The following is a 25,965-nucleotide window of genomic DNA, read 5'->3' on the forward strand; positions in this document are numbered from 1 at the left end:
ATATTGACTGAACCACCTATTACAGTTCAGTTTTCCAAGTGTTCTATTTTGGATGCTGATCTAATTGAGAGTGGCAAGCGTGGCTGCTGGTGACGTGACAGAATGTATTAAAAACTGTTGATGTGTAATATTGCCAGATGAATTTTCTTTGCTTTTATTCTGCCTCTGTAACAGCAGAATACAAAACTGAAAGCTAGTATAAAAAGTGTTTGTGCACATGTTCGCGTGTAGCTCTTTCTACAATTTTACACACAACAGGAAAGTACTAAAAATGTCCTTTTGAGAGTTTTTTAAGGGAAAAAATCTAATATATTGTCAAGGCATTATCAAACGGAATGAAAAGCAGTTTATGCCTTTTTATATTATCCCTTGCTATGTAGTTCAAATTACTGTAGACCCAGCAAGCTCATAGGCCTTAAGTCCAGCTCAGTTTAAAATAGAATACAACTTTCTGAGACATTTTGTCTCTAACTTAGTTCTACTTAGTTGTCCTAATAGAGTGCAATGTCAACCAGTCCCATACGAGGGAGCGGAAGACCATACTACTGGTGAAGGTGGGTTCTACCTGCATAGTCAAGGAGACAATTGAGAAGACCAGGGTTCACTTTTTCACCACTGTGAATCTGCAGGTAGTTCAGCTGGAACCAAAAGTGTGCTGAACAGCACACTTTCTGTGAAAGTTTTGGAGCCTGTGATATTCTAGTCATGGGGAGGGTTACAAATACTAGACTTTAACTGTGAGAATGCCTTTCCTCCCATTTTCACTCATTTTCTACCAATGCAAAGTTTTGTAATCACATAGAGCCATACACTGTAATGCTGCTCAGCTCTGGTATGTTTTGAGTATATTAAAACTATGCTGAACATTAAAATCGTACAGAGATAAGTACTTTATAGTTGCACGATTTTTGCTATTTACCTCTCAGTAACATTCACTATTATACTATATTAATAGTCTTCTAGGAATGTTATAATTTTAGACATCTCTGGCTTTGCAGGAATGTAATATAAGGCTGCAGAATATAAAACTATAAGGTTCATATTCAGATATGTCTGTTAGGTAAGATGTTAATTTAGCACTTTCTTCCTTAATACATATACATACTCAATTATATGCACATACTGTGTTACCAGAAAGTCAAGGTTAAAATTTTATTTGTAAAAATATTGAGAAATTCAGAATTCAGCAACGTTAGGGGTAGCAACCTGACATATATGCATCAATAAGTCAGAGGTTTTAAAACTATCCGTTCTGCACCAATTTGATTCTGTGGACCTCCTTTTTATGCTATTCAGAACCACTTGAAAATACTGTGCGGAAACGGGAGGACAGGTCAACCACAAAGCAGTTTATATTATTGTTCATATGTGATGTGCTGAAGAAAACGCTTTTGTAATGCATATACACAAAGAGGTAGAGTAAGGTTATTACAGGAATGCAAACTCTTAAGTTCTTGGCTTGTGCTAGTAAAATAACTACTGTAGTATTTTGGTAATACTGAGTTTTTAATATACTTTTGTGTGTATTTATACAGAAAAATAAGTTGATAAAAGGTGGGTGAGAATAATTGCAAGGCAAGGAATAGGTTTCATAGGAGATTAAGAAACATCAAATCTGTGCACACAAAAAATGTATGTGCTCACAGATTCCACTTCTTGAAGATTTCCAATCTAAATAATGGTGTGGGCATAGTTTCTGGGAGCTGAAAAGTTTATGGCAGTGTGGTGGCTGGCTAGTGACTTTTAGTTCATTGAAGCCCTGGAAAAGGAGAGCAATAATTGGAACCAATTCTCCCACGTAACACTGGAAAGAACTACAGTTTAGCAACCAGCAAGATATTTAAATTGCATAACCATGTGATAAATTGCATTTATCATGCACACTTGACCACCTACATTTCACTCTGCCTACTAATCTATTTCCCCATTATGTCTTCCAATAACATTCAAAATCTCCAATGAGTTTCAAAAAGTCACCATTAAAAAAAATCTTTCTTCAAAAATGTTTTCTTCCCTCTAAAAATTGGAATTCCATTCCAATCTGCACTGCTTAAAACCCAGGACTGGAAATATTCAGTCTTGAGCTAGAGATAAGATATGATATTTTACAAAACTGCAGAGATAGAAATTGGAACTGAACACCTTTGGAAAAGGAAAAATCCCACCTTTGCAATGGGACAGATAACATTTGTTTCTAGCATTGGCGGTCCCCTGATACTATTATTTAATTCAGATACTTTTTTATATAGTAAAAGCTGCTTAAGATTATTTTATAGATACCTTTGTTTTCCCTTCAGTACATCATAGCTGAAGTTATGGAAACTAAATCTTTGCAAGTGAAGGGATGCAAATGTTAGTTATATATAAAATAAATAAAGCTAACTGAAAGCCCATGCTATTGCGTGGGTGTAATTCATGAAGTCCTGTGAAGCCACAGTGACTACTGGAAGAAAATATTAAGCAACTAACAAAGTACAAAAATACAATATGTGCACATTTTCAAATTACAATGTAAGCATATGCGAGAACTATGACTTATATCACCTTGCTCAGACATACCAACCTGCCTCTTGATTCCTGGAACACACTTTCTGCTCAAAGGGCATACATGAAGACAAGACTCAGTGGCGGGGTAGGTCTGAGCCCTTAGTCCTAAGGATCTTGAACAGAGCTCTGCCTGTGTACTCAGCCCTGAAAATTGCAGGATTGAAGGAGCATCTCATTTCATTGTGATCGTTCTTCTTACCACAGTCCTGTTACTCACAGTCAGTTTGTGAGAGATGACAACACTGCAACACAGCTTTCCCCTTGTTGCTCCAAAGGGACTCTCCTTCCCCACAGCCTACCCCAGGCTAGAGGAGCTGCCATTTTATCTCCTCCATCTCCACCTTCATTGCTATCTTTTGGAGTCCACCCACATACCATTTCATCCCATTTCCTTGCTTTGCCATAACCTACCTCCTGCGTCCCTCCCTCTCATTCTCCCCATTCACCTTTCACAGTGTGTCTGCTGCTCCTCACAGTCCCTGTGTCCTGTCTCACCCGCTGAACTATGGCAGCCATTTTGCATATGTGCATGGCTTCAATATCATTGAAAACCATGGGAGGTGACAGCCAACCTTACTAAAGTAAACCTCACTTCCTCATGCTGTTAGTATGTAAGGAAACGGCAGCCAACTTGCTAGCTTTAGGCAGGAGATGGTGGCCAGTTTGAATAAGGGAACATTTGTGTGTTGAAAAATGGCAGATAACTTAAAAACTGAACCATAATAAACTGTGAATCCCACTGATGATTGAACCTGGTGATATTCTAAACAAAAAGAGCTCTTAGCTATGATTGCAGCTATTTCCATCGCTTCACACTGACTCAATAGACATTCTAGCATTAGGTTTCAGATTGCTAGACAGAGTGACAATCTTGCAATATTATTATATAGATATATTAAACTTCCTAAAACTTTTCTACAAATAGCTTTTTTTTGTAACCTCTTTGACCTGTTCAGAATACCTGATATCATGAGAATGAGATAATCCCAAATTCATGCCTATAAAAACTTTATACATTATACCAAAAATATTAATGTGTCTGTATCTGTATCTAACTATATAGACACACACACACATACAGATTTATTATACTTATTTTATTGCTGTTTGCCCTGTGTAACTATCTGTTGTGCTATATGGAAGACTTCAATTCCTTCTCCCACTATGTGTAGGAAAGAGAGTGATCATGAATATGATAATATATGTAATATATACATTGTGATAGATATTTACATTACTAAGTCATTCTCCGTGAGATGCAAGGAATGTAAAACAGCAGTTAGTGGTTACCCTGCAATATCAGAAAGTTGAAAATTGAAAATATTGACCTTTGGCTAATGTTGAAAGTTGGGCAAGATCAGGCCCATTCAATTGCCCCCCTTACGAGCAGGACCATATCCAAACATGTTGCTATTTTTCTAAATTGGAACTTTCTATGACTCTTAAAAAATATTTGTCCCAGGATGGATTTGCACATTTTCAGTCAATATTATGAGGGCGTTGGGTTTTTTTTGTTTGTTTGTTTGATTGGTTGATTGGTTTATTTTTTTTCAGGACTTCATGCTTTTGGGAATAAATAAGAGTAAAGTTTTATTGACTTCAGTAGGAACAAGACATTTTTGAATAATACTTGCTAAGTGTCTGATCCTACATCCATTGATGATAACCGTAACATTCCTATTGAGTTCAGTAGTGTAGTGTCAGGCCCTGAGAGCTTCTTTCTGGGTCCATATTGCTCCCTGTCTCCACTTCTTCTGATGGGGAAATATTTGGAATCAACTAAATCTGTCCCAAACTTTAAACCCATTAAATCCCTTTCCTGCTTTCCTGGAAGTGATGTATTCTTATATCCTCCTCCCTTGTCCAATATAGTCCCATTTGGCTCGGAGGAAGATCAGTGACTATACCTGCAGTGCTAGCATGTCATATATACTGCTGAATATGGATATAGTCCAGAATAAATTCAATTGATTTTAAAGTCTTCCTACTTTTGTTATTTAAAAAGAACCCACATCACCATATTCTGGACAATGTGCAATGCATACTAGTTTTGTGTTTTCTTAGCACAATAATTGTTAAGTATTTTATTAAAAAAAGAAGTTATTGATTGTTTTAGCAATTCCATACATTCTGAAATGGCTGAGCAGATTTTTAAAATTAAAAAACATAACTTTTAACCTAAAAAAAATTACTTTTAGGTTGATATTAAAGATGCAAAATTTCACACCAAAGACACATTTTTAAGATCTTTGTTCAACTTAGGGAAGAGGGGAAAGGGAAAAGTGGTGGAGGGGTGTTTTAGCTAGACTGTTCCAGGTACACCCTTGAGCAAGGCTATACCAAACCATCAGAAGCCCAGGAGGCATTGTGCCTCAGAGGCTACCACTTATGAGGAAAGATTACAGAAAATAGGCATGCTTAGTCTTGAGAAAAGAAGACTGAGGGGGCACCTGTAAACGGTCTTCAAATATGTTAAGGGCTGTTATAAAAAGGAATGTGATCAATTCCTCTCCATGTCCACCTGAGGCTACGTTTACATTGACGGCGGCAAAATTGCCGCCGCCAGATCGATCTGTCAGGATCAATTGAGCGGTCAGTGAGACCCACTCAATCGATCAGGAAGTCGACTGAGTAAGTCCACCCCCTCAAGTAGTGTAGCGCTGAGTCGACGGGAACACTGTTTCCGTCGGCTCAGCACAGTATGAACAGCGCACAAAAGGGAAGCTGAGCAGTTGACGTCAGTTATGCAAACTACTCTGCGTAGTTTGTGTAAGTTCCATCGACTGCTGCCGAATCGCGCGGTCAGTGTGAACCAACCCAAAGATAGGACAAGAAGTAATGGGCTTAATCTGCACCAAAGGAAATTTAAGTTAGATATTAGGAAAGTCTTTCTAACTATAACGTATATAGGCTCTGGAATAGGTAGGTTTGGGAATCCCCATCATTGGCTGTTTTTAAGAACAGATTGGACAAGCACCTGTTGGGTGGTCTAGGTTACTAGGTCCTCCCTCATCACAGGGAGCTGGACTTGATGACTTCCTGAGATCCCTTCCAGCCCCACATTTCTATAAGATCTGGGCAGTCCACATAGAAGTTTAGGGGGTTCTTATACTTGTGAAAGTAGAAATCAGAATCTATCCTATAGAAAAAAGAATGCCCTTTTCAACAATGAATACAGATATTTGGTATCTTTATATATAGCAGGTTAGATTATCACACCTTGTACTGATCAATAGAATTTATGTATAGGCTGTAGATTTTATGTAATCTTTTTCTATTGCAGGTAATTCAAACTGTCAGTGCCATTGACAAAGATGATCCTAAAAATGGACATTTTTTTCTATATAGTCTTCTTCCAGAAATGGTCAACAACCCAAATTTCACCATCAAGAAAAATGAAGGTAAATATAAAATGTCTACAGTATGGTGCTGTATAACTTTATTTTATTGCTGTTTTGCATTGCTTGGTTGACTTCCATTTACCTTATCAATTTGTCCCTTGAGCAATTAGAATGAGACTTATCTGTGTAATGGTACCATAATTACACCACTTCAGCTATTTCCAATATCTGTACAGTAGATAAGAAGAAAGCTAAAATGAAAACTGAGCTTAGATCGAGAAAATAACTCATTGGGTTTACATAAAATTTGAAAGGAGGGATTTTATTCGTGCTACACTTCTGTTAATTTTCAGATATCTGAGAGAGATATTGTAAAAGAAGAGGTTAAAACTGCGTTGATAAATAAATATTGAACCTATGTTGGCTCACATCTAGTGAGGAACGTCTAATTAAATGTTTACTAAGTCCCCAAAGGGAAACACATTTTATTCCAGCTTGTCTGTGTATAGATTCTGAAGTACTACTGTTAAACATGTTCTAAATAGGACGAGAAAGCTGTTAGGTCAGCAAAGTCTTGAAGGGCACTTTGTATTAGTATTGTTGTTTTAAAGCACTTCTGGAAGGGCATAGTCTCATTGTGTAATACTATAGAAGTGGAATTCATTCATGGTGGGGAAAAAAAGAAGAAAACAAATTCAATACATTTTGGTTTTCTTGAGTAATACACTTAGACTGCTCCTTTTTTTTGTCACTCAGTACCTGAAGGTCATATAGTGAGAGAGCTGGATATGGTGACAATAATTCTATAAACAGTATAGCTATATTCCTAGGTATTTGTATGTCAAGCAAGGGTTTCTTTCTCATAGAATTGCATCCTGTTAGGGTATCTGGCTGTATTTCAGTCTCTTATATCATGTTTGTGTAATGATCATGAAGAAAATCAAAACACACTAGTCAGCCTTGTTAGTATTAATATGAAAATGTATTTGTGTGTGTAAAGGAAATGTATAAACACTTAAATAAGAAGAAAACACCATTTCCGTACCATTCTTATTCTAGCTGTAGCAGCCAGTGAAGTATGTTGGTATTGCTTTGATAAATATAGCACTATAAAAATAATCTGAACCTATTTAAATGTACTATGGTTTTCTCTTTTTGGATATGTTTATTATAGCGTTATTCACCATAAGTGTATATATTATTATTATTGTATCTTTACAAAGGAAATGAGAGAGTCATTATAGGACTGTATTCTTTTAGATAGCACATTCATTATAGAAAATAAAGTGACTAAAAAACCTTTTTCGTAATCCAAAATAAAATACAATTTGAATTAAGTACTCTAAATATGAAGCTTCCATAAACCTTGCACAGAATGACAGAATAAACAAAGGTTTTTACATTTACTTTTTGAGCTTAGACTATGAGCTCATACCACTAATTAACCTTCTCTTGCCAATCTATTTCCCTTTTAAGACCCACTCTTGCTCCCTACTGAAGTCAATGGCAAAATTCCTATTGACTAGTGCAGGAGAAGGAGTGGGGCCTTAACATTCTTTGTGACATCCCACTCTGTGTACAACAGAGATACTGTCTTAGAATTAAAATTGTAGTATATTTTAATAATAATTAATAATAATAAAAAACCCACTACACTTTTTTTCTTTGTATAATACATTCACACCCATTCAGGAATAAACCTTCTCAAACTTCACTTGAAGACACACAATTGGATTAATGTTCTGTGTCTAATAACATTATTCCCTTTAAACATACTTACAACATGCACTCTTTAAGCATGCATTTATCAAGACTGTTACTCTGTTTAAAATAGTCCTCTTTTTATCTGCTAGAATAAATCTTCCCTTGTAATGGAAGGACTCTTGCCAAATCCAAAATCGGGGCTAATACAGCTGAGGCAAGGATATCATATCATGTCACAGAGGCTATGTGTACACAGCTGCTGGGTGTTCAGGCTAGCATGCTAAAAACAGATCTGTAGGTGTTGCTTTGGTACTTGGGTTCTGAAGTCCACCCCTCTCCCTTAGTTTCAGAGCCCTTGCTCCAGCCTGAGTTGAAACGTCCATGTTGATATTTTTAGTGTGGTAGTGTGAGCCCCACAAATACAATTCTGTTCACCAAGGCTGCAAGACTCACCCCCGGCAGCTGTGTGGACATAGCCATAAAGGCTCCCTACCCTTTAACCATTAATACTTAACCATGATTTGCAAGATGTTTTCTATCTTCAAGATCAGTGTGACTGATTATGCCTGATGAATTTACTCCATTGTTCTTGTAAAATGCAATGTATTGGTCCAAATTCTGCTTTTGGTGTACTAGTGGAAGCCAGGAATAGCTTTGGTGGCTGTTAGAGTAATTCCCTAGTGTAATTGAGCGTGGCATTAAGTCTAGCATCTCAGTGACATTTTAATCTACAAATCCATTTTTAAAAGTTATAAAATTACTAAATTTGTGTTTTGATTTTCTTAATACTTACTTTCTTTCTGAGCATTTCTTGCCTTTCTCCATACTCTGTGAAGCCCAATGTTGCGCAAAACCACCACTTCTTTGGGTCTTTCTGAAACTGCCTTATTCTCTAATATTGCTTCCTTTGTGCTGCTCTGGCATTTTTGGGACTGACAGATACCTTTGTACTTGAAGAGCCAGTAGTATTAACTGATCTCTTCTCTTGGCTCTGGTATTCAACCAATGCAGTTTGACATCTGTTGTGGAAATCAAAGCTGTATGGGTTTGTTTCTGATAGGCTCATATATTCTGGCCCAAATAATATGGTTACATACTAGTATCTGCTTGAGTTTGTTCTTGTAACATACTTATAAAAATCTCTTACTATCATTTCACTTTAATTTATCCTCTTTGGGCTAATATGACATTTAAGTCTTCCAGACTGTCACCAGGTGATCTAACAATTTGTGAGCTGTCTTAACTGTATTGCACAGGTAACAAGTGATATTCTAATAGGCTAAAACCTGCCTTTGCTAAATGATTTTAACTGACCTTTTGACATAATGTTGTGTTTTCATTTGCACCCAGCAAAACACCCCCTGCCCCCAGGATTATATTATGTGTTACGGAAATTGGCCGATGTTCATAGCTACAGTCTGTTCCTGTGAAATGATTTATAGGCACCATGACAACATTTTTGTCTGTCCTAGCTGATAAATCTGCATATTTACAATCTCTTCTGTAGACAAGTCATCCTGAAATAACTCAATGGGGCCTCAATTGATTATTTTTGATGGCTAGACTAGCAAAGTAATCTTGAACATCATCAGGAACCTCATGTATCTCACCCAAAGCTCCTAGAAAATCTCTCAGTAAACAATATGCAATCATTTTCTTTTTTTGTTCTGTCTGACCCTAAGACTTCAGTTCCTGAATATGTTTTCTTACCTCCTGTGTCACTGAACATGTTGGCAATTTTTAAATTTAGTAAAATGTGCTGCTGTTGACCACAGAAAACCTACTGAAAGATAAGTTCACTCTCTAGAACTGTGATGCAAAGAGAGCTGATCATTCTGTTAACTGCCCAGATGCATAAACCCTTCTCTCTCCACCAGATTGGGACTTGAAAATTCTACTTAGTTAACACACAATCAGATCACCCAAATTTACAAACCTTATAGCAACATCAATCCATGTATGCAACTATGTGAGTCAATGATAGATCACATGTTTGGCTACCTGGATGTATATGGCCACACAGTTGCTAATTGTGAGTGAAGTGATTGATTGATTATCTAATTTGTGCATGTCTTTGTGTCTGGTTTTGGATGGATGAATGAAATACCGTGAGTAATGCTGCTGTTGCGTTACTTCTGACTGACTCCCAACCAAGAAATGCTGAAAAAAATCTCCGGTGAAAACCTGGTTTTGTAAGCAATAAAGATGTTCAGATAGATTTGAATAAACTCTGACGACGTATCTCAAGTCCTAGAACACTCACCCAGATAGGTCCAGTTTTCCAGGCACTAATTGTGACACAGAGGGTGGACAATAAAAAGTATTTAGGAAACTGAAAAGGAAGTTTGTAGCTGTGTGGCACCAGTAAACTGCAATGTGACCTGTGAAAATGAGGCTTAACAATTTGATTTATAGTCTTTTAATAAAAGAAACCCCTGCTCTGGTTATCCCTATTGCTTGCTCAGTCAAGAGCAGGGCCTTCTGAAAAAAAGACAGTTTTCCCAAGTATTCAAGTTTTGTTTTACTGCAAATACAATTTTCATTCTAAAACTAGCAAATGTATGTTTGTCATTCACTGGTAAAATGTCAACATTTTCCACAAAAGGCAGAATTTTTGCCATTTTTATCCAGCAAAGGTGTACTGTGTGTTGAAAACATGCCCTAGATCAAATATTCCCCCCAAAGCCCAAAACTGTAGAGGCTCTCCTGGCAGAGAAAATGGTGCATTCTCATCACATAAATGACAGAGTGCACATTGCTAAGTTCTGCTGGGACCCACCAAGCGGCGGCAGTGAGGAGGCATAGGAAAACCCACCTCTGAGCACAGAGGGGAACGCATTAGGGGCACACACTGATACTCCTGAAGAAGTTCAACAGGCACTCCATGCACTTGTAGGGAAGCTAGCTCTTTAATCCCTTCCCGTCACCCAGCTTGGCTACTTGAGCTGAGAGATGGGCCCAGAATCTGGGCCAAAGTGAATATTGGGGCAGGCATAATGAATAAAACCAAGAGTACACATTACTTTACTTTTCTTTTAAATTGAAGCATCCTATGTATTTTAATGATAAACCTTTCTGTAGCTTATCCCTAGCAACATTACATGTTATGAATCCCATTCTCAATTTCTGGTACAATACTCATTATATATCAAATAAATACTGTATCTAGATTCTCTCACTTATGTAGTGAAAATGCACCATTTCCTCTGCTTACACACACACACACTTATTTCTTTGTGTGTACATATATATAATATTTCCCAGAATATTCATGCTTAAAAGTGCAATTCCTTTGCTCTTTGGATTGTGCAATTTTAATCTGTCAGTTATTTCATCAGTGAGCGGACTTGAAACTGGTAGGTAATGTGCCATATAGTTAGAGTAAGATAGCCTGTTGTTATAATCACACCTTTTATACTCCCAAGCACTAGTTGGATTACATGCCATCCTGTGCTTGAATCGCTCGCCTTATTTAAAACTTGCTTCTCACATTCCCTTCTTTCCCTTATAAGTTATTGTTTCCAAATTATCTGAATAATTTGAAAAAGTATGGAATACCTTTGGGAATTGTTTCCCTTCATTTTATTGTCCAAAATAAAAACGCTAAAAGCCAACATCCAGAACATATATGAAATCGGAAAATGTTTTTATGTTATCTCTTTGACTTCAGTATAGTAAAAAGAAAAATATCTAAATATTCCACATGTCAAATATTTTCTTTAGCAGCATCTGTCACATGCATACCCACAGGGTAAGCTATTTCTAAATATCTTTTGCTCCCACTCTAGTAACTCCGGTTGTGCTAATACAGGATTCTGTCACGAGTAATATGCTCCCTTTGCTTTTCTTGATCAGTCTGTCTATCTGTCACATCTCTATTGCATTTAGAAGTTTCTCCTGTGTTTTTGATTGACTTTCTTTCCCATATATATAATATAATTCCCATATAATTTTCCCTGGAAAATTAAGATATATTAACTGAATGCTTTTCCTTTGCTCTACCCAGTTTGAAAGACAACGTCTAGTACAAATTGCTTTAGCAAGGACATCATTAAATCCACCACTGCCTATGAATGTACAATGCATGTCCAGAATATCAGCCCTATTTTCTTATGCACATGTGTTATAAATCCTCATATTCCATTGCAGTTTCATGAAGTATTACATGAGCCTCAGGCATCTTTGTAGCCAGCTGTCATCCACCCCAGCTGAGACTTCATTTAACAATGGCAGCTGTCCAGGAGAAGCACATGCCTCCATATTTCTAATGTGTTTAACTATTATTCTCATTCTGACCCATAGTAATTAAGGAGGCTTGCATACTTTTCAAAGTGTAATTCTGAAATGTACCAAATCACATCTCAAGTTGTGCTTGTTTTTAAAAATCACAGATGTGATTGGAGAGCAGTTACTGCAGATCCTGATACCTATAAGCAAACATTTTGCTGCCCCTTCTGCAACACCAGTAATGAGTACATGCAGTTGGAGTATGAGATGCATTTTATTAATGTAAAGAAATAAAGTGTTAAGCCCTAGAAAGGCCACTGGTAAGAATTTCTTTAATTGCTGTGGGCACAATTCTGACATCTAAAATCAATGGGACTACTTGCATGTTGAGGTTTCTGCTCACTTTGCAGGTGCCAGTATTAGGCCCTAAGTAGCCTGGATGCTTTGTATTTAAATAATTGAACATCTGAAAACACCTTCATGGATACTACGGTTATTGGGTAACGTGTGACACAAACTTCCATCCACTGACAGAAGTGACATCTTACTCCACAAACACTAATCGTGGCAGTCTTGGGGCCTAAGCCTAAAACCATGTTATAAATATCATATTAGCAATCTTGTACTAGATTAAAAGTAGAGATGATCAAAATTTGGAATGTCCATCAACTTCATTTTGTTCCAGATCAGGACAAAAAGACAAAATCTTAGAAATTTTCACAAAACATTCCAAAAATATTTCATTTTGACCATATCATGTATCATTTTGATAAGGTTGAAACACTTCATTTAAAAAAGGTTGAACCCTTTTCGTTTCAAACTTTATTATTTTGACTTTTGTATTATAATATAAAAGTAAAAATGATTAGTCAAAATGAAATGTTATGACCTTATCGAAAAAAAATAATTTCCTAAAAAATAATCAGTGAAATAAATATGTTCCCTTTAAACTTTTCAGCTTAATCAAATCAGCATTTTCTGACTGGAAATTGCTTTGTCAGACAATTTTTGACCAGTTCTAGTTAAAAGATAACATTCTAGGTGTGGGGCTACAAATTCACATAATTCAAATTTTGTTCCAGAAGATTTGTGCAACATTCAAGGGTGTTTAGATGTTAGGTGATTGTTCATGGTCAACTTTAAAAAAAAAAGAGAAAAGAAAAGAAAAGAAAAGGCCTACAGTGTAACTTGTATTATGTGCCAGTTCAGGGAAGCAAAGGAGAAGTAAGGACCATGGGTCCAGAGACACAGAGGTAAGCAGATATTTCTATCATCTTACTATACCCACCACTGTAGCAGGTGGATGGGTGTGGTCATGGCTAGATGGGGAATGGATGATGTCTAAACTCTGCCCCTCAACATGTCAGAAAGTGGAGTTCAGTCAGGACAGAGAGTGTGGTAATTTGCTGCCTACATGTTCCAGCAGAAAATGTGTGTCCCTGGAACAAGAAATAATCTGGGAGGAACTTGAGCTTCAGGAGGGTCTTAGAGGGTTGACATTTGTAAAGTTTCAAAAAGGTTCACTTTTAAAAATAGACATGGAGGATGGAGTGGGGTTCTATATTTTTTCTGCAGTGGTTCACCCATTCTTAGTCCCTGGATGATTGATCACATTGGAATTGCCCGGCATAAGTGGCTGTGGTGGGCATTTTCATTCTTGGCACTAAGTAGGTAAGTAGACTTAAACCTATTACATATAACTGAAGAAGTTCTGAAACATGACATCACCCTGCCAGTGTGTTGGATGTGTTTATATCTACAGGAGATGAACGGCAGCACATGATGTTTATTTGTATTGATGGTGAGAATAAGGGATCAGGAACATCTGATTTATTTTTTTCATAGTGTTCATGCTTTTCTTGACAGTCATTCTCAAAATAATAGACAGGCCACTAGGGTTTCAAGTAAATGATTCTTTTTTTTTTTTACAAAGGAGTCTCTGATACACTGCAGAATTTCCCAGAGGTCCCATATTGCTAGGCACTCTACAAATACCCTTGTGTTTCAATTTCCATGGTTTCTTATATTGTAATGTAAATAACACATTTCACTTTTAGAACATACCATTTTGCAGTGCTAGTAATTCACGTTTTCTGCATTATTCAGAAATCATAGCATTTGCCCTACCTGCTGAGAGCAATGAAAAGCCAGCATTTGTTTCTTTAGCTCGGCATATACCTGTATGTCTGAGCCTTTCCTGCTTCCCTTCTTCTATCTTCCTCTACTGCCTCACCTATAGATATTTTCAATAATGCTCCCATGCTGAATATCACCTGAGTGATATTTGAAATGGGCTGTCCTTCAGAGAAGAAGTTTACATTATTGTCTGTATTGTGAGGATTACAGATGCATTTTCCCATTGCCACCACTGGTGTAGTGTGTGTATTGGACATGTAATCTCCCCTTGTTGGACATATAATCTTGTTCGTCTTCTTCCACCAATACCTGGTGCTCTGCCACCTGCCACATCTTTCTTTTAACATGTAGGCAGCTACTCTTCCAGGCTCACCTCTGACTGGAGCCACAAAACAGGTGAGGACTGAGTGCAACTTCTTCTGCAAACATATCTTTTTACCCTATCTGGCTACTGTCTACTCTTTCTTACAATGAGTGACCCAGTTTTCGCCACCTCTATAGGCTGAAGAGATGGCCTCCTTTTGCCAGCTTGACAAAGGACTTCCTCTGCTCTAGCTGAAACCCAGTGCCAGAGAATAGAACCAGATCCACAAATTCTAACTCAGCTACCAACATCCTCCACACTTTGACCATGCTGTCTATTCTGTCCAGCTGAAACCTTATTCACTCCTCTCCTGTATTCAGGATGCAGGGCTGCAGCCAAACAGATCCCCTCTCTCCTCCGCCAAAAGCCAGATGTGATCAATCAAGGCTTCATTGGATGGGACAGGCTAACCTGATGATCGAGCCAGCAAGGAGGGGGCCACCTGGTAAGATGATTGTCCTCTTTTAGGCATCCTTAGATTCTTCTTCAGCTGTGCTGTGGTTTGGGGTTTTTTTTTTTTTGTTTGTTTATTTGTTCTTCTTTGTTTATTTTTAAATTATTATTTTTATTTTTCCAGCTCTTTTTGCAATTTTATAGCTAGAAAAGTGCTTCTACTGGAGCATTTATGTTCCAGATACTCTTTTAACCTTTTCAGTCCTGCCTTTATCCTATTGCTGTTGTGTTGGCTTCTCCACCACCTTGACAGATAGAAGTTTCCAGCCAATCATCAAAGAATACATCTATCCAAACCAGAAACACTTCTGTAACATTATATCTCCCCAGGGAGAGCCCTTTTTTCACGTGAATTATCAGTCAAAATAACACAATTTATTTCAGAACATTTATGTAAACATGACCCAGTCCAAGCAAATATGAAAGGAGAACAATAAAAGAAGGGATAATATTGTATATGTACAGCATGCCATTATGCATACATGATTATAAAAGGCTTTTACTTCACTTATTCATAATTTATGATTTGTGCTGCTAGCAACATAATGTTGACAAGGAGTCAATTATGTTTCATTTTATAGATCAAACTAATTAAGAACCAGATGCAGTCTAAGTGAAAAAGATCTGAGGTCAGTGTTGAGCACCATATGTACTACAATGCTTAGTCAGGATGAGGGAAGGGCTTGGAAAACAGTGTGAATTTTCCTGCTATAATGTTTACCAGACCCAGTAGTTTAATATAGTTTTCTTTCTTTTTCCAATAATTGTTTAATTAAGTTGTCGTTAGAAATACAGTAAAGTAAGTAACACTGGCATCATTTTCAAAGAGCCTGTAAGGAAAAGAAGATTAAGAAAACAAAATAGAAAAAAGAAAAAAATGGGCCAGGCAATTACCATGAAAGAAGAAATTTATCTTAGCATAGAAAATCTGGAATGTGGATAAAAGAGCAGATAGATACACAGAGATAAGAATGAATTAAAGCTTTATTCTGACATAATTTCAGCTAAACAATGTGGCTAAAAAAAGAAAAGGAAAGAAAAATGGAATCAGCATATCAAAACTGTACAGCTCAGCACACAAAGGGAACTCTGGCCTCGAAGGTATCAAGCATGCTACTTTCACATCCAGAAGCTTTCTACCCTTAAGGGAATCCAAAGTTGGATCCCTCAGAAATGTTGGAAGTTTTCTCAGATGTACAGCAATATCTTGATAGTATGTAGCACTTTCACTTCTATGATCTCAAAGTACTTTACATACATAAATTAATGAAGTCTCAGAACATACATGATAATTTGGTGAGAGAACTTAATATGTTTTCTTAATTGTGTTTATTTTCTATATCATTTCAATTTCCATTTGTCTTTAATAGTGTCCAATTTGTGGTCAAACATCGCAGCAATATGTAGCTCTTCACCAAAATTTCCTCAGTACACACAGACTATTAAGCTATATTCTCTCCCCCCCCCCCCCACACACACACATTTCCTCCCATTTTGTCACTTTAATATTACAATCATTAACTGTGATTTAAAATAAAGAAAACAATTGAAGGAAAACCAAAGAAAAATAACCCTAACATTAATAAGAGTTTAGAGAGATGGTCTCTCTTTCTTATCTGACAACATCTGCTTGGACATGTGTAGGTTTGCCCATGTTTCAAATCTATGTGTATATTGACAGTATCTTTCTGATGTCTAAACCAGAGAACTTATCCATAAATTAGGAAACTTGAGTGACAGTAACTCTTCTTGTCTTCCTGTTCCTTTTCTGCTACAAATTGCTTGAGTATTCTGTCACATGTTGGGTTTGGCTGTGCATGCAGATTCATGTGCTGGGTGTTTATGCAAAAGGCTAAGAGTTCTAAAATAAATCATCTTTCAGTGATAAAGACAGTGGCCATATTCTCCTCTGAAACAGTGGGGCAACTTCACTATATTGGTTGGGGCTCAGAATCAGTGTATTTGAGAGGAAAACATTTCCCAGTCTGTTCATCACCATTGTTTATCGGGTTTGTCAGATTCATTTGATTGTTGTGCCTGGTGGAGTATTTCTGCTCTAACCCCTGATAGTTGGCACCAGGAGTACAAGGTGTTTATAAAATGGGAATGTCCTTCCCAGAAAAAAGATCACTGGATCTGTCCAGCTGTCGCTCTACAATGTCCACAATGTACTTGGTCACCTTGTCACATTCAGAACTCAGCCAATGTGGGAGCAAAAGAAAGCAACTATTCCCTCACAGCCCTTGCACAGATGGTTGCTTCCCACCTGGAATCATGTATGTAAGCAGAGGGGCTATCTTTGCCGTGGCTTCTTTTCCTAAATGTACATCAGAACACTTGGACATGTTTTTTCAGATATTCAGGAGAGGTTCATCTTCAAACATGTTGCATAGATGCTTCTGTCAGAATATTTCTGGTTTCTTACTTGGAACTGATCCCTCCAAATTTTCTGCAAGCAAAAAGCAGTTCCTTCAGTAGAGGGACTCATGGACAACATGCTTTCTATCCGTGTTGGATATTTTGTAAAATGGGGTTTATTCACTGAGTAGGAGGAATAATGTCACAAAACTGGAGGTGTTGGTAGGAGGGGAAATTGCCATTGATTTTTGTCTCTAATCTGGTCACGGGTCAAACAGCTATTACATTTTAACAAACACTTTCCACCCCTCCCCAGCCTCATTATGAGGCATGTATGCATGTGTTTGGTTTTGTGGTACTGCGCGGCTAATTGGTAATTATGGCATGAGACCATTTTTATTCACTGTTTTTCATTTTATTTTGTAAGGTTAATGTGTACCTGCTCTCTTGTCATCATCCTCCAACTGCAGGCTCTCAGGAAGAATATCAATTAATTCCTCCACCCTCCGTTGTATTTTTCCTCTTCTATCCACTGTGTCTCAGTAGGTGAGAATTAGTTGATATTCCCACTGGGAGCCTGAAGTTGGATTATCGCTGGAGTATTTGTTTATGGAACTGCTAGATCACATACAAGAATATGGGGAGGGTTTACATAGACTTTAATCTACTGTACAGTGCCAAGTGTGTTCAGGAAGTACAGAGATACAAGGTAGATGATATCGTTTATTGGACCGATTTTTGTTGGCAAGAGAGACAAGCTTTTGAGTTTACACAGAGCCCTTCTTCTTCTTCTTGTTCTTCATTTCAAGTACAGTAATTCTTCCTAGCCAAATGACCATTACATCAATCTTTATAGGACCCCTTTCTGTGCTGCAGAGCCTGGCTGGTTCGGGGGTCAAATATATCCCTGAAAACTTTAATTCCTCCTCACTAGTCCTAAACAAGCAAATTTCATTCACAGACATAATGGATTCCTCTGGCCATAACAGACACCGCAGCATGTGTGTGCATAAAATACAGTGTGGTATGAGTCTCCAACCTTCACCTTCTCTCCTTGGATTTTACCTAACCATTTTAATCAATTTCTAATGCCAAGTTTAGCAAGCCCCTGGCTTTTCTCTCACTTATTGCAAAGTTTTCTGATCCTGTACCTAATTGTTAAAATTCTTCCTATCTGATATAGTATTCTCTTAGGCAACCACATTTATGCTGGTCAAACTTTCATGAGTAGTATATTTTTATTTACTATCAAGGTGGCACCTATAGGGCAATCAGGTCTGGTCCCTGTAGTGTGAGGTAAATGACAATCCCTACTTCAAATAACTTGTCTCCTAAGACAAGGCATGACAGGTGGATGAGACAAATTAGCAGGCCAGAATGGAGGTTGGGGAAAACAGGTAACGTATAACAGGAGATGAGCTGTTCCAGCCAGTCAGTAGCAGTGATCACAAATGGCCACCTGTTTAGCTGTATTCAGAGGGCAGGTTTTTTTTTATCTGAATTACAGTAAAGAGGAATTTTGGGGATGGATTTGGAGGTGGGCAAGGTGCTGGCTGTCTGGATTTGGACTAGTGGCTATTTCCACTCATAAGGGGCAGCGTAGGAGAAAGCACAAAAATGCTTGTTGGAGAAGCAATGAATTGGGAGACTGTGGCTGACATTATTGGTAGAGTGAAGGTGGGAGTCAGCTTTAAGATAACAAGTCGCATAGATAGGGTCAGTCTAAATTGTGAGGGAACTGGATGAAAAGATTAGAGGTTTGTGTTTGTTGCTGTCGGAGCAGGGGAGCCAGTTGAGGGACTTAGAGAGGAGGATGACGGTCAAAATGATGAGCCAGGAGGAAGATCTGGCTGTCGCATTTTGAATAGATTTGAAAGAGGCCAGGGATGCAAGAATTGAGTTCAGAGAGGAATGTCAATGAGATTACTGCCAGGTGGTGCTTATGACCATCTCTAAAATCAGCAAGATCATTGCGTGCTGATAGAATTGTCAGGTTGTTGTTCAAGAGAAAAATCAGGGGGTCACTTAAGCAATCTTTCCTGATATTTGCACATTTAGAAAGATTTATGCCTGTCTCACACATGGAAGTTGATTATTTCCACCCCCCATTTTTTAGGCTGTAATTAATGATTTGGTGGTTTTATATGGTTTTCATCTAAAACCACGGAGAATTTGATGATTTTGTTTGAGTTTCTTTTGGATATTTCGGTTCAACCTAACCTCAAATTCAAAGGCAAATATAGGTGATGGGAACTCATAAGAACCGAAATCAAAATGTTTGGTATGAGCTTCTGTGAACTGCCTCACCTTAGTTTCACTCTCAGAATCCTAGATGCTACAATAATACAAATAATAAACAACAGTAATAATCTTTCATGTAGCCCTTCTCTAAAATGTTTTAATCTATTATATGTGACCCATCTATAACCGACATGAAATTCATCCCAGTAGAACTTTAAACATGCTTACTTGTGTGCAAGCCCTCACTCCAAAGAATGGCCTTGTAGTTATGGAACTGGACTGGGATTTACAGTCTTTCCCTAGAAATACTATGAGTTTCCTATCTGGCTCTGGATAAATCACTTACTCATTTTGTGTGTCATTTCCCCATATATACAATGGGGATAATATTGATCTCACAGAAGGGTTGTATGGATACATTTTTTAAATGTGTGTCTGGTGCTCGGATATTATTATGGTGGGAACCACAACAGCCTATACATCAATAAACGTGATTTTTTTTCAGAAGAGCCCCAAAGAAAGTCTCTAAGTATCCTTAAATTCTTTAGAAAAATCCCCATTAAAATAAATAAGTAAATGCTTCTATGTCTCAATCAAGTGAGCTATGTGGGAGGGACCAGTCTTAAGAAATGCCTTCGCTCTTGCTGGTGGGTGTAGCTCATGCCACCAGGTTCTCCAATTCCTTGTTCATCTGGACAAAATCTTTGCACTGATCTGTGATCATAAATCATAGGACTGGAAGGGACTCACAAGGTCATCTAGTCGAGTCCCCTGCACTTATGGTAGGACCACGCATTATCTAGACCATCCCTGACAGGTGTTTGTCTAACCCGCTCTTAAAAATCTCAAATGACAGAGATTCCACAACGTCCTTAGTCAATTTATTCCAGCGCTTAACTACCCTGTCACTTAGGAAGTTTTTTCCTAATGTCCAGCCTAAACTGATCTTGCTGCAGTTTAAGTCCCTTGCTTCTTATCTTATCTTCAGAGCTTAAGGAGAACAATTTTTCTCCCTCCTCCTTTTAGGTACTTGAAAATTGTCCCCTCTCAGTCCTCTTTTCTCCAGATTAAACAAACCCAATTTTTTCAATTATCCCTCATAGATCATGTTTTCTGTAGAATTAAAAAATAAAAGTGGAAGGGGGGGGATGGATACCACACCACAGATCTCACTCTGCATATTCTTATTCTAGCCCAGAAATGGTAATAGTCTCTGTCGTCACATCTCCAATTTTTAAATCAGTATGTATTCCAATCTATTTTTTCCATAAAAAATCCATGATCTTATTTTGTGCTTCTCTCATGATTGTCTCCAGAGACACAGAAAGATACCAGCAAACACAGCTTTCCCCTTTTTGAGAATTTTATAACCTTCTTTCTATCAGAAGTAGTTCCTTCAGAAAACTTTGCATAAAGAATTCTTGCATTTATCTTCTTATGGGATTCCCTTAATCTGACCTTCTGATTTGGAATCTGATATCTTTCTCAGAGTACCTAACATTCTTCGGAATTGTTTTGTTTTGTTTTGTTTTTTAATTTTCCTCTGCTCATCTGATTTGCTGCACAGCTAATTCAGCCTTCTTGCAGGATTTAAATGTATGTGTTAGATTATTGTTAAAATCTGCCCATGTCCCCCATCTGGGTCAATAGAATCACTTGAGACTCTTATTCCTTGTAATAGTTCTATTAAGTTTGTCTCACCTGGTATTATTACAGCTACTATCCATACTGTTACAGATTATTCATCTATGGACTACAGATGGTAGATAGAGCAAATCCAATGTGGCATGCAACATATATGGCTATCAGTAATGCTAGTGCAAGCTGTGCACGAGAGATTTAAGGACCATGTACTGAGAACAGCATCTGCAAAAATGTACCTAATTTCCATAAGCAATTGAGGCAGGTGTACACAAACTTAAAATTCTGGGCAGTTCTGAAAAAGGGACAATTTACCCAGAAGCTACGAAATCGCATTCATGAGGTGGAGTGAGACCCTTCAGGAAAGAGGAAAAGGGAAGGATTCCATATTTAATTCCTGGCTCAAATGTTTTTGGCTTGGTACAAAAGTGATTCACAAATAAATAAACAAAAAGCCCTTTCGTTTCCTCTCACACACAAATCAATTGCAACTGCCAAGTATTTCAGTTTTTGCAAAACTGGTGAGCGCTTTGTCTTCCAGTTTAAAGCAATGCAGATTAGTTTGCATGTCTATAGGATTTACATGGCTTAGTCATCAGATTTGAAATAACTATACTGCCCAGAAGCAGAGACTCAAATGCTGACACCCCTTTGTCTTTCCAAGCCAGGTATGTTGGGAACCATGACTTTTACTGTGTGTGGATCTTCCTGTCATAACCTTTGTCCATAATGTCTGTACATTAAGGAGTTGATATTCCCAGAGAGAGTGCAGGTGTGCTTTTACATACGCTATCCCAATTGCACATGCAAGCTGCGGATATCTACAGCTATCTAGGTGGTAATACATGCAGACAGTGGGTGCATATATGCACTTTCCTTTTGAAACTGGGGTACAGAATATCCCACAGCACTTTACACAGGAGTAAAGATTTTTCACTGGTGTCCAGGCCAGAATTTCCTTTCCCAGACTTGCTTTGCAGTTTGCTGCATCGTAGATGGCTACTGCCGCCCCTCAGAGAGGTTGATGTGTCTCAGTGGAGTTGTATGAAAATAGTGAGGTTTTTTTAGTATGTGCTTTGGGATGAAAGGCCTAGTGTAAATGATCAATTATATAAGAACAACAATAAAATATTATTTGTAATGTGCACACTAAAATCCTTTATAAAATAGTTATGGGTTTGCCTGTGCCCAGGGGCCAATTTATACACCTTAATATTTCAGACTTTAAAATTGAAAAAGCAAATATGACACCTGATGACACTAGTTTACATTACATTTCAAAATATGTAAGGACACTTTTTTGTAGTCCTTCATGCACCTTATTCTAACTGAAGTCTAATGGATATTTGCATGTTAAAAGACTGCAGGATCAGGCACTTTTGAAATCAAAATCACAATTTTTGAGTTGCAGCAGCTCCAAGGAAATGTCAAGTGACAATTTTTTTCCCCCTTAAAACGTCTCAAATAATTTAAGCCACATTTAGCTTGGAATAGTTTTTGGCAAAGACTATACATGCTAAATTTTTTCTCATAGCAAGTTATGGCTGAGTTATAAAGCCCTGAAAATAAGGGTTTGTAATGGAAGTGCTGACAGAACCTTTATTACAACGGTACAAACAGACACTTCTCCAATAAATTGTAGTCAGCTTTTTATAGTCCGGCGGTTGCTTTCTGCCACTATATCTCAAAGTGCGCATTATAAGAATTAATGGCATGATGGTACTAAAATACCATGGCCTGCATTTGCTCTTTTAAATGTTCTAATATAACTTTGATATGGTTGATCCCAGGTCAACTTTAGTGGAGTGCTGTATGATCTGTTGGTAAATCATTTAAAATTATAAATGTGTGTAGAGTCAGCATCTGTGTGAACAAGGTTATGTCTACACTGCAAAGAAAAACCTGCGGTGCTACGTCTCAGAGCCCAGGTCAATTGGCTCAGGCTGCAGGGCTAATGATGGCACTGTAGGCATTCCTTCGCAGGCTGGTACCCAGGCTCTGAAACCCGGAGAGGAAGGACGGTCTCAGAGCCTGAGCTCCTCTGAGCAGGAACATCTACACTGCTATTTTCAACCCTGCAGCTTGACCCCTGTGAGCCCGATTCAGTTGTGCTGGGCTCTGAGACTCAGTGACGCAGGTTTTTCTTTGCAGTATAGACATACCCCAAGAGTCATATCAGCATTGACAGTGAGATGCTAAATTATTTTGTGCTAACATTTGCTGAATGCCAATATAAAATAAACTCCTTAACCTCAACTCCCCCTCCACCACCACACTTTTTACAAATAGATATATTTCAATTTGTTTCTGCTTTTATTTTTCCTAACATGGGGTTTTAATTTTTTTAGTTCAGTTTGAATTTTAGAAAGCAAGAGTCATTTCATACTTTCTTGTGGTTTCGAACCCATGTAATTTCAGGCTGAGCATTGAAAGGTTTTCTCGGTTGAGACTTTCAAAGTAATTTAGAGGGTTTAGATACATATCGTCCATTATTTTCAATGTCTAAATCTCACACGTCAATGCCTGTAGCACAGTAATCAGAACTGTGAGACTTCATTATATTTTAAGTACAATTCAGCTTGCAAGGCCCTCTGGATGTGAACATTGGCATTTTATTTGCCTCAAAAGCATATTGCCCAAATTTGGTAAAATGTAAACACTAATTAATGGAAAGTTCATGGCTTCAGATTAGAATATAGCCACTAGTGTTACCAAAGCATTTTAAAATAATGACCAATAGACTATATTATTACTTTTTGAAACTTTTGATTAAATGAACAAGATAATAGAAATAAATATAATCTGTAGATGCTGAAAATGATCCATTAGGCTATGCAAGTTACCATGTTAATAATGTATGTTTAATGCTAAGCACATTTGACAACCATTTCATCTCTTTTCCATACTAGAGTTTGGCCTCTTGTATTAATTCTCATACTTTACAGCTGCAATATTCAGCACACATGACATGCAATGATGTGATCCGAATTAAACGTACAACATGTCAAAACAATATGATTATAAGTAAACAAGGTGCCTGTCTTGCTGAGTACATTAGGCAAAATTAAGGAGCTGAGTGTTGTGCTGACTTAATGACTCTTGCAATTCCATTAGTCTGACTCCACTTTCATTTACAATGATATAAATCAGAAGTAGTTCCACTGGAAGCAGTGTGAGTGAGATCAGAATCTGGCCTATTGATGTTAAGGAAGTTGTACAGGATGCAATTCAGTGAAAACTGTGGTAATTTACACACACAAAATATTATGTGGCCAGAGATATTTCACTTGCAGGCACTGCTCCTGGCCTGAGACTGGAGTCCTCTAGATTCAGCTAAAGTCTGCTACATCCTTTCTTTAAGGAAAATATATGTGGCAATTAATACAGAGAAATGTCAGGGAGGACCAAAATCCAAGGGTCACTGAAATTAATGTAGTCACTCTAGATTTTAGGTGTGTAACTGAGAGCAGAACTCGTCCCTAAATCTGCAAGTTTCCCTGATGAATATTCTACCATTTCAGCTAAAGTACAAGTGTGCTAACTGAAGCCAATAGAGACTCTTACCTTCAGCAGTGATTTTTTTTTACCCGGCAACCATGGACTAAAGAAATAACAGAAACCAGGAGACAAATATACATCAGAATGGTAGGGAAAGCTGTACCTTGAAACAGCATAGAACAAAACTAAAAACCTGAGGTGAAAACATGACCACACTGAAGTCAATAGGCATTTAGAGAGGAAGGATATTCCTCTAGAGCCCTAATTTGGACTGAGAAACCTGAGTTCAGTTCCTGCTCTACCCCAGACTTCCTGTTTGACCCTGGGCAAGTCACTCTGCTTCAATTCCTTGTCCGTAATGGGGAAAGTAGCATATCCCAACCTCTCATGGGGTTTTGGGAAGATAAATCAATTAAAGACTGTGTGCTGATGGGGAGCATATAAGTACATGAGATAGATTTGAAAACCAAAGCTGCTATCCCCTTCCTTCCCCCCTCTTCATAATTGCATGTAAACAATCGAGAGATTCTGCATATGAATTATTGACTTGTTTCTTCACCTTCCTGTTAAAGATGAAACAAATATATTCTCGTATTGTCTGTACAAAGTTCCTGTAGGATTGTTTCATGGACAAAGCAATTTCTATTCAGCTTTTAAAGGGTTAGCAAACCCAAGTGTAAATTATAATAGTTGCCGCTAGACTGGAAATGACCATGCAGATATGTTTGATTACAGCTTTGCTGGACTAAAGGTCACAGGAAAGTTTTAGAATACTTAAGAGACAATTATCTAAAGTTCTGACTTTTCCAAAGGAATAGAACTAGAAATTATTCAGACAATTATCTAAAGTTCACATTTTTCAAAGGAGATAAGGGAGGAAAATTGCCCATTCCTTCACCTTGGTATTGCTTGCCTCTATTTTTTATTACTTAAATAACCTTTTTTTGTGCCAAATGCTACACAAAATAAATGTTATTATTTTTCATTTCTGAATAATTTTAACCAACAACAATGATAACAATACATCAGAAAATATTTTGTAATTCTCAGTGGTGCGCTTTTATCTCAGCATAGGAATAAATACCCTGTAAATATGATCGGCTGATTACCCACCAGTTGATCCAGCAGTTAATTTATGTTATAAACACTTATTATTTAAGCAGTTTGCAGAGAACCATAAATTCAGGGATGTAAAAGATTTATGAAATTATCTAGCCCATCTCTCCATCTGTGCACTGTTGTTTTCTATGCTGTATTCTCTGGTATTTTATTTAGTATTTTAAATGATTAAAGAAATGTAGGTCTTCCATACTTCTCTTGGAAAGCTGTTTCCCCAGACTAATAGAGCATACAATTAGGAAGTTACACTGTGTATTGCAGTCATCTATTATATGACTTACGCTATTCTACACTGCCATGTGTCAATATGACATGTGACATAATAGGATGTGAATG

At 37.6% G+C, this 25,965-nt stretch overlaps 1 protein-coding gene across 1 annotated transcript in view; it reads left to right on the plus strand.

Moving 5' to 3' along the window:
- Window positions 1-25,965, plus strand: part of CDH8 (cadherin 8) — a 195,391-nt gene that overhangs the window by 152,855 nt on the left and 16,571 nt on the right. Inside the window, exon 10 of the mRNA XM_067540112.1 lies at window positions 5,831-5,948. Coding sequence (XP_067396213.1) covers window positions 5,831-5,948 — 118 coding nt within the window. The remainder of the gene's footprint in view (window positions 1-5,830; window positions 5,949-25,965) is intronic.

Source organism: Emydura macquarii, unplaced genomic scaffold, assembly GCF_026122565.2.
Source record: "Emydura macquarii macquarii isolate MOO-44397 ecotype Brisbane River unplaced genomic scaffold, CSIRO-AGI_Emac_v2 contig_561, whole genome shotgun sequence".
Lineage (NCBI taxonomy): Eukaryota > Metazoa > Chordata > Testudines > Chelidae > Emydura > Emydura macquarii.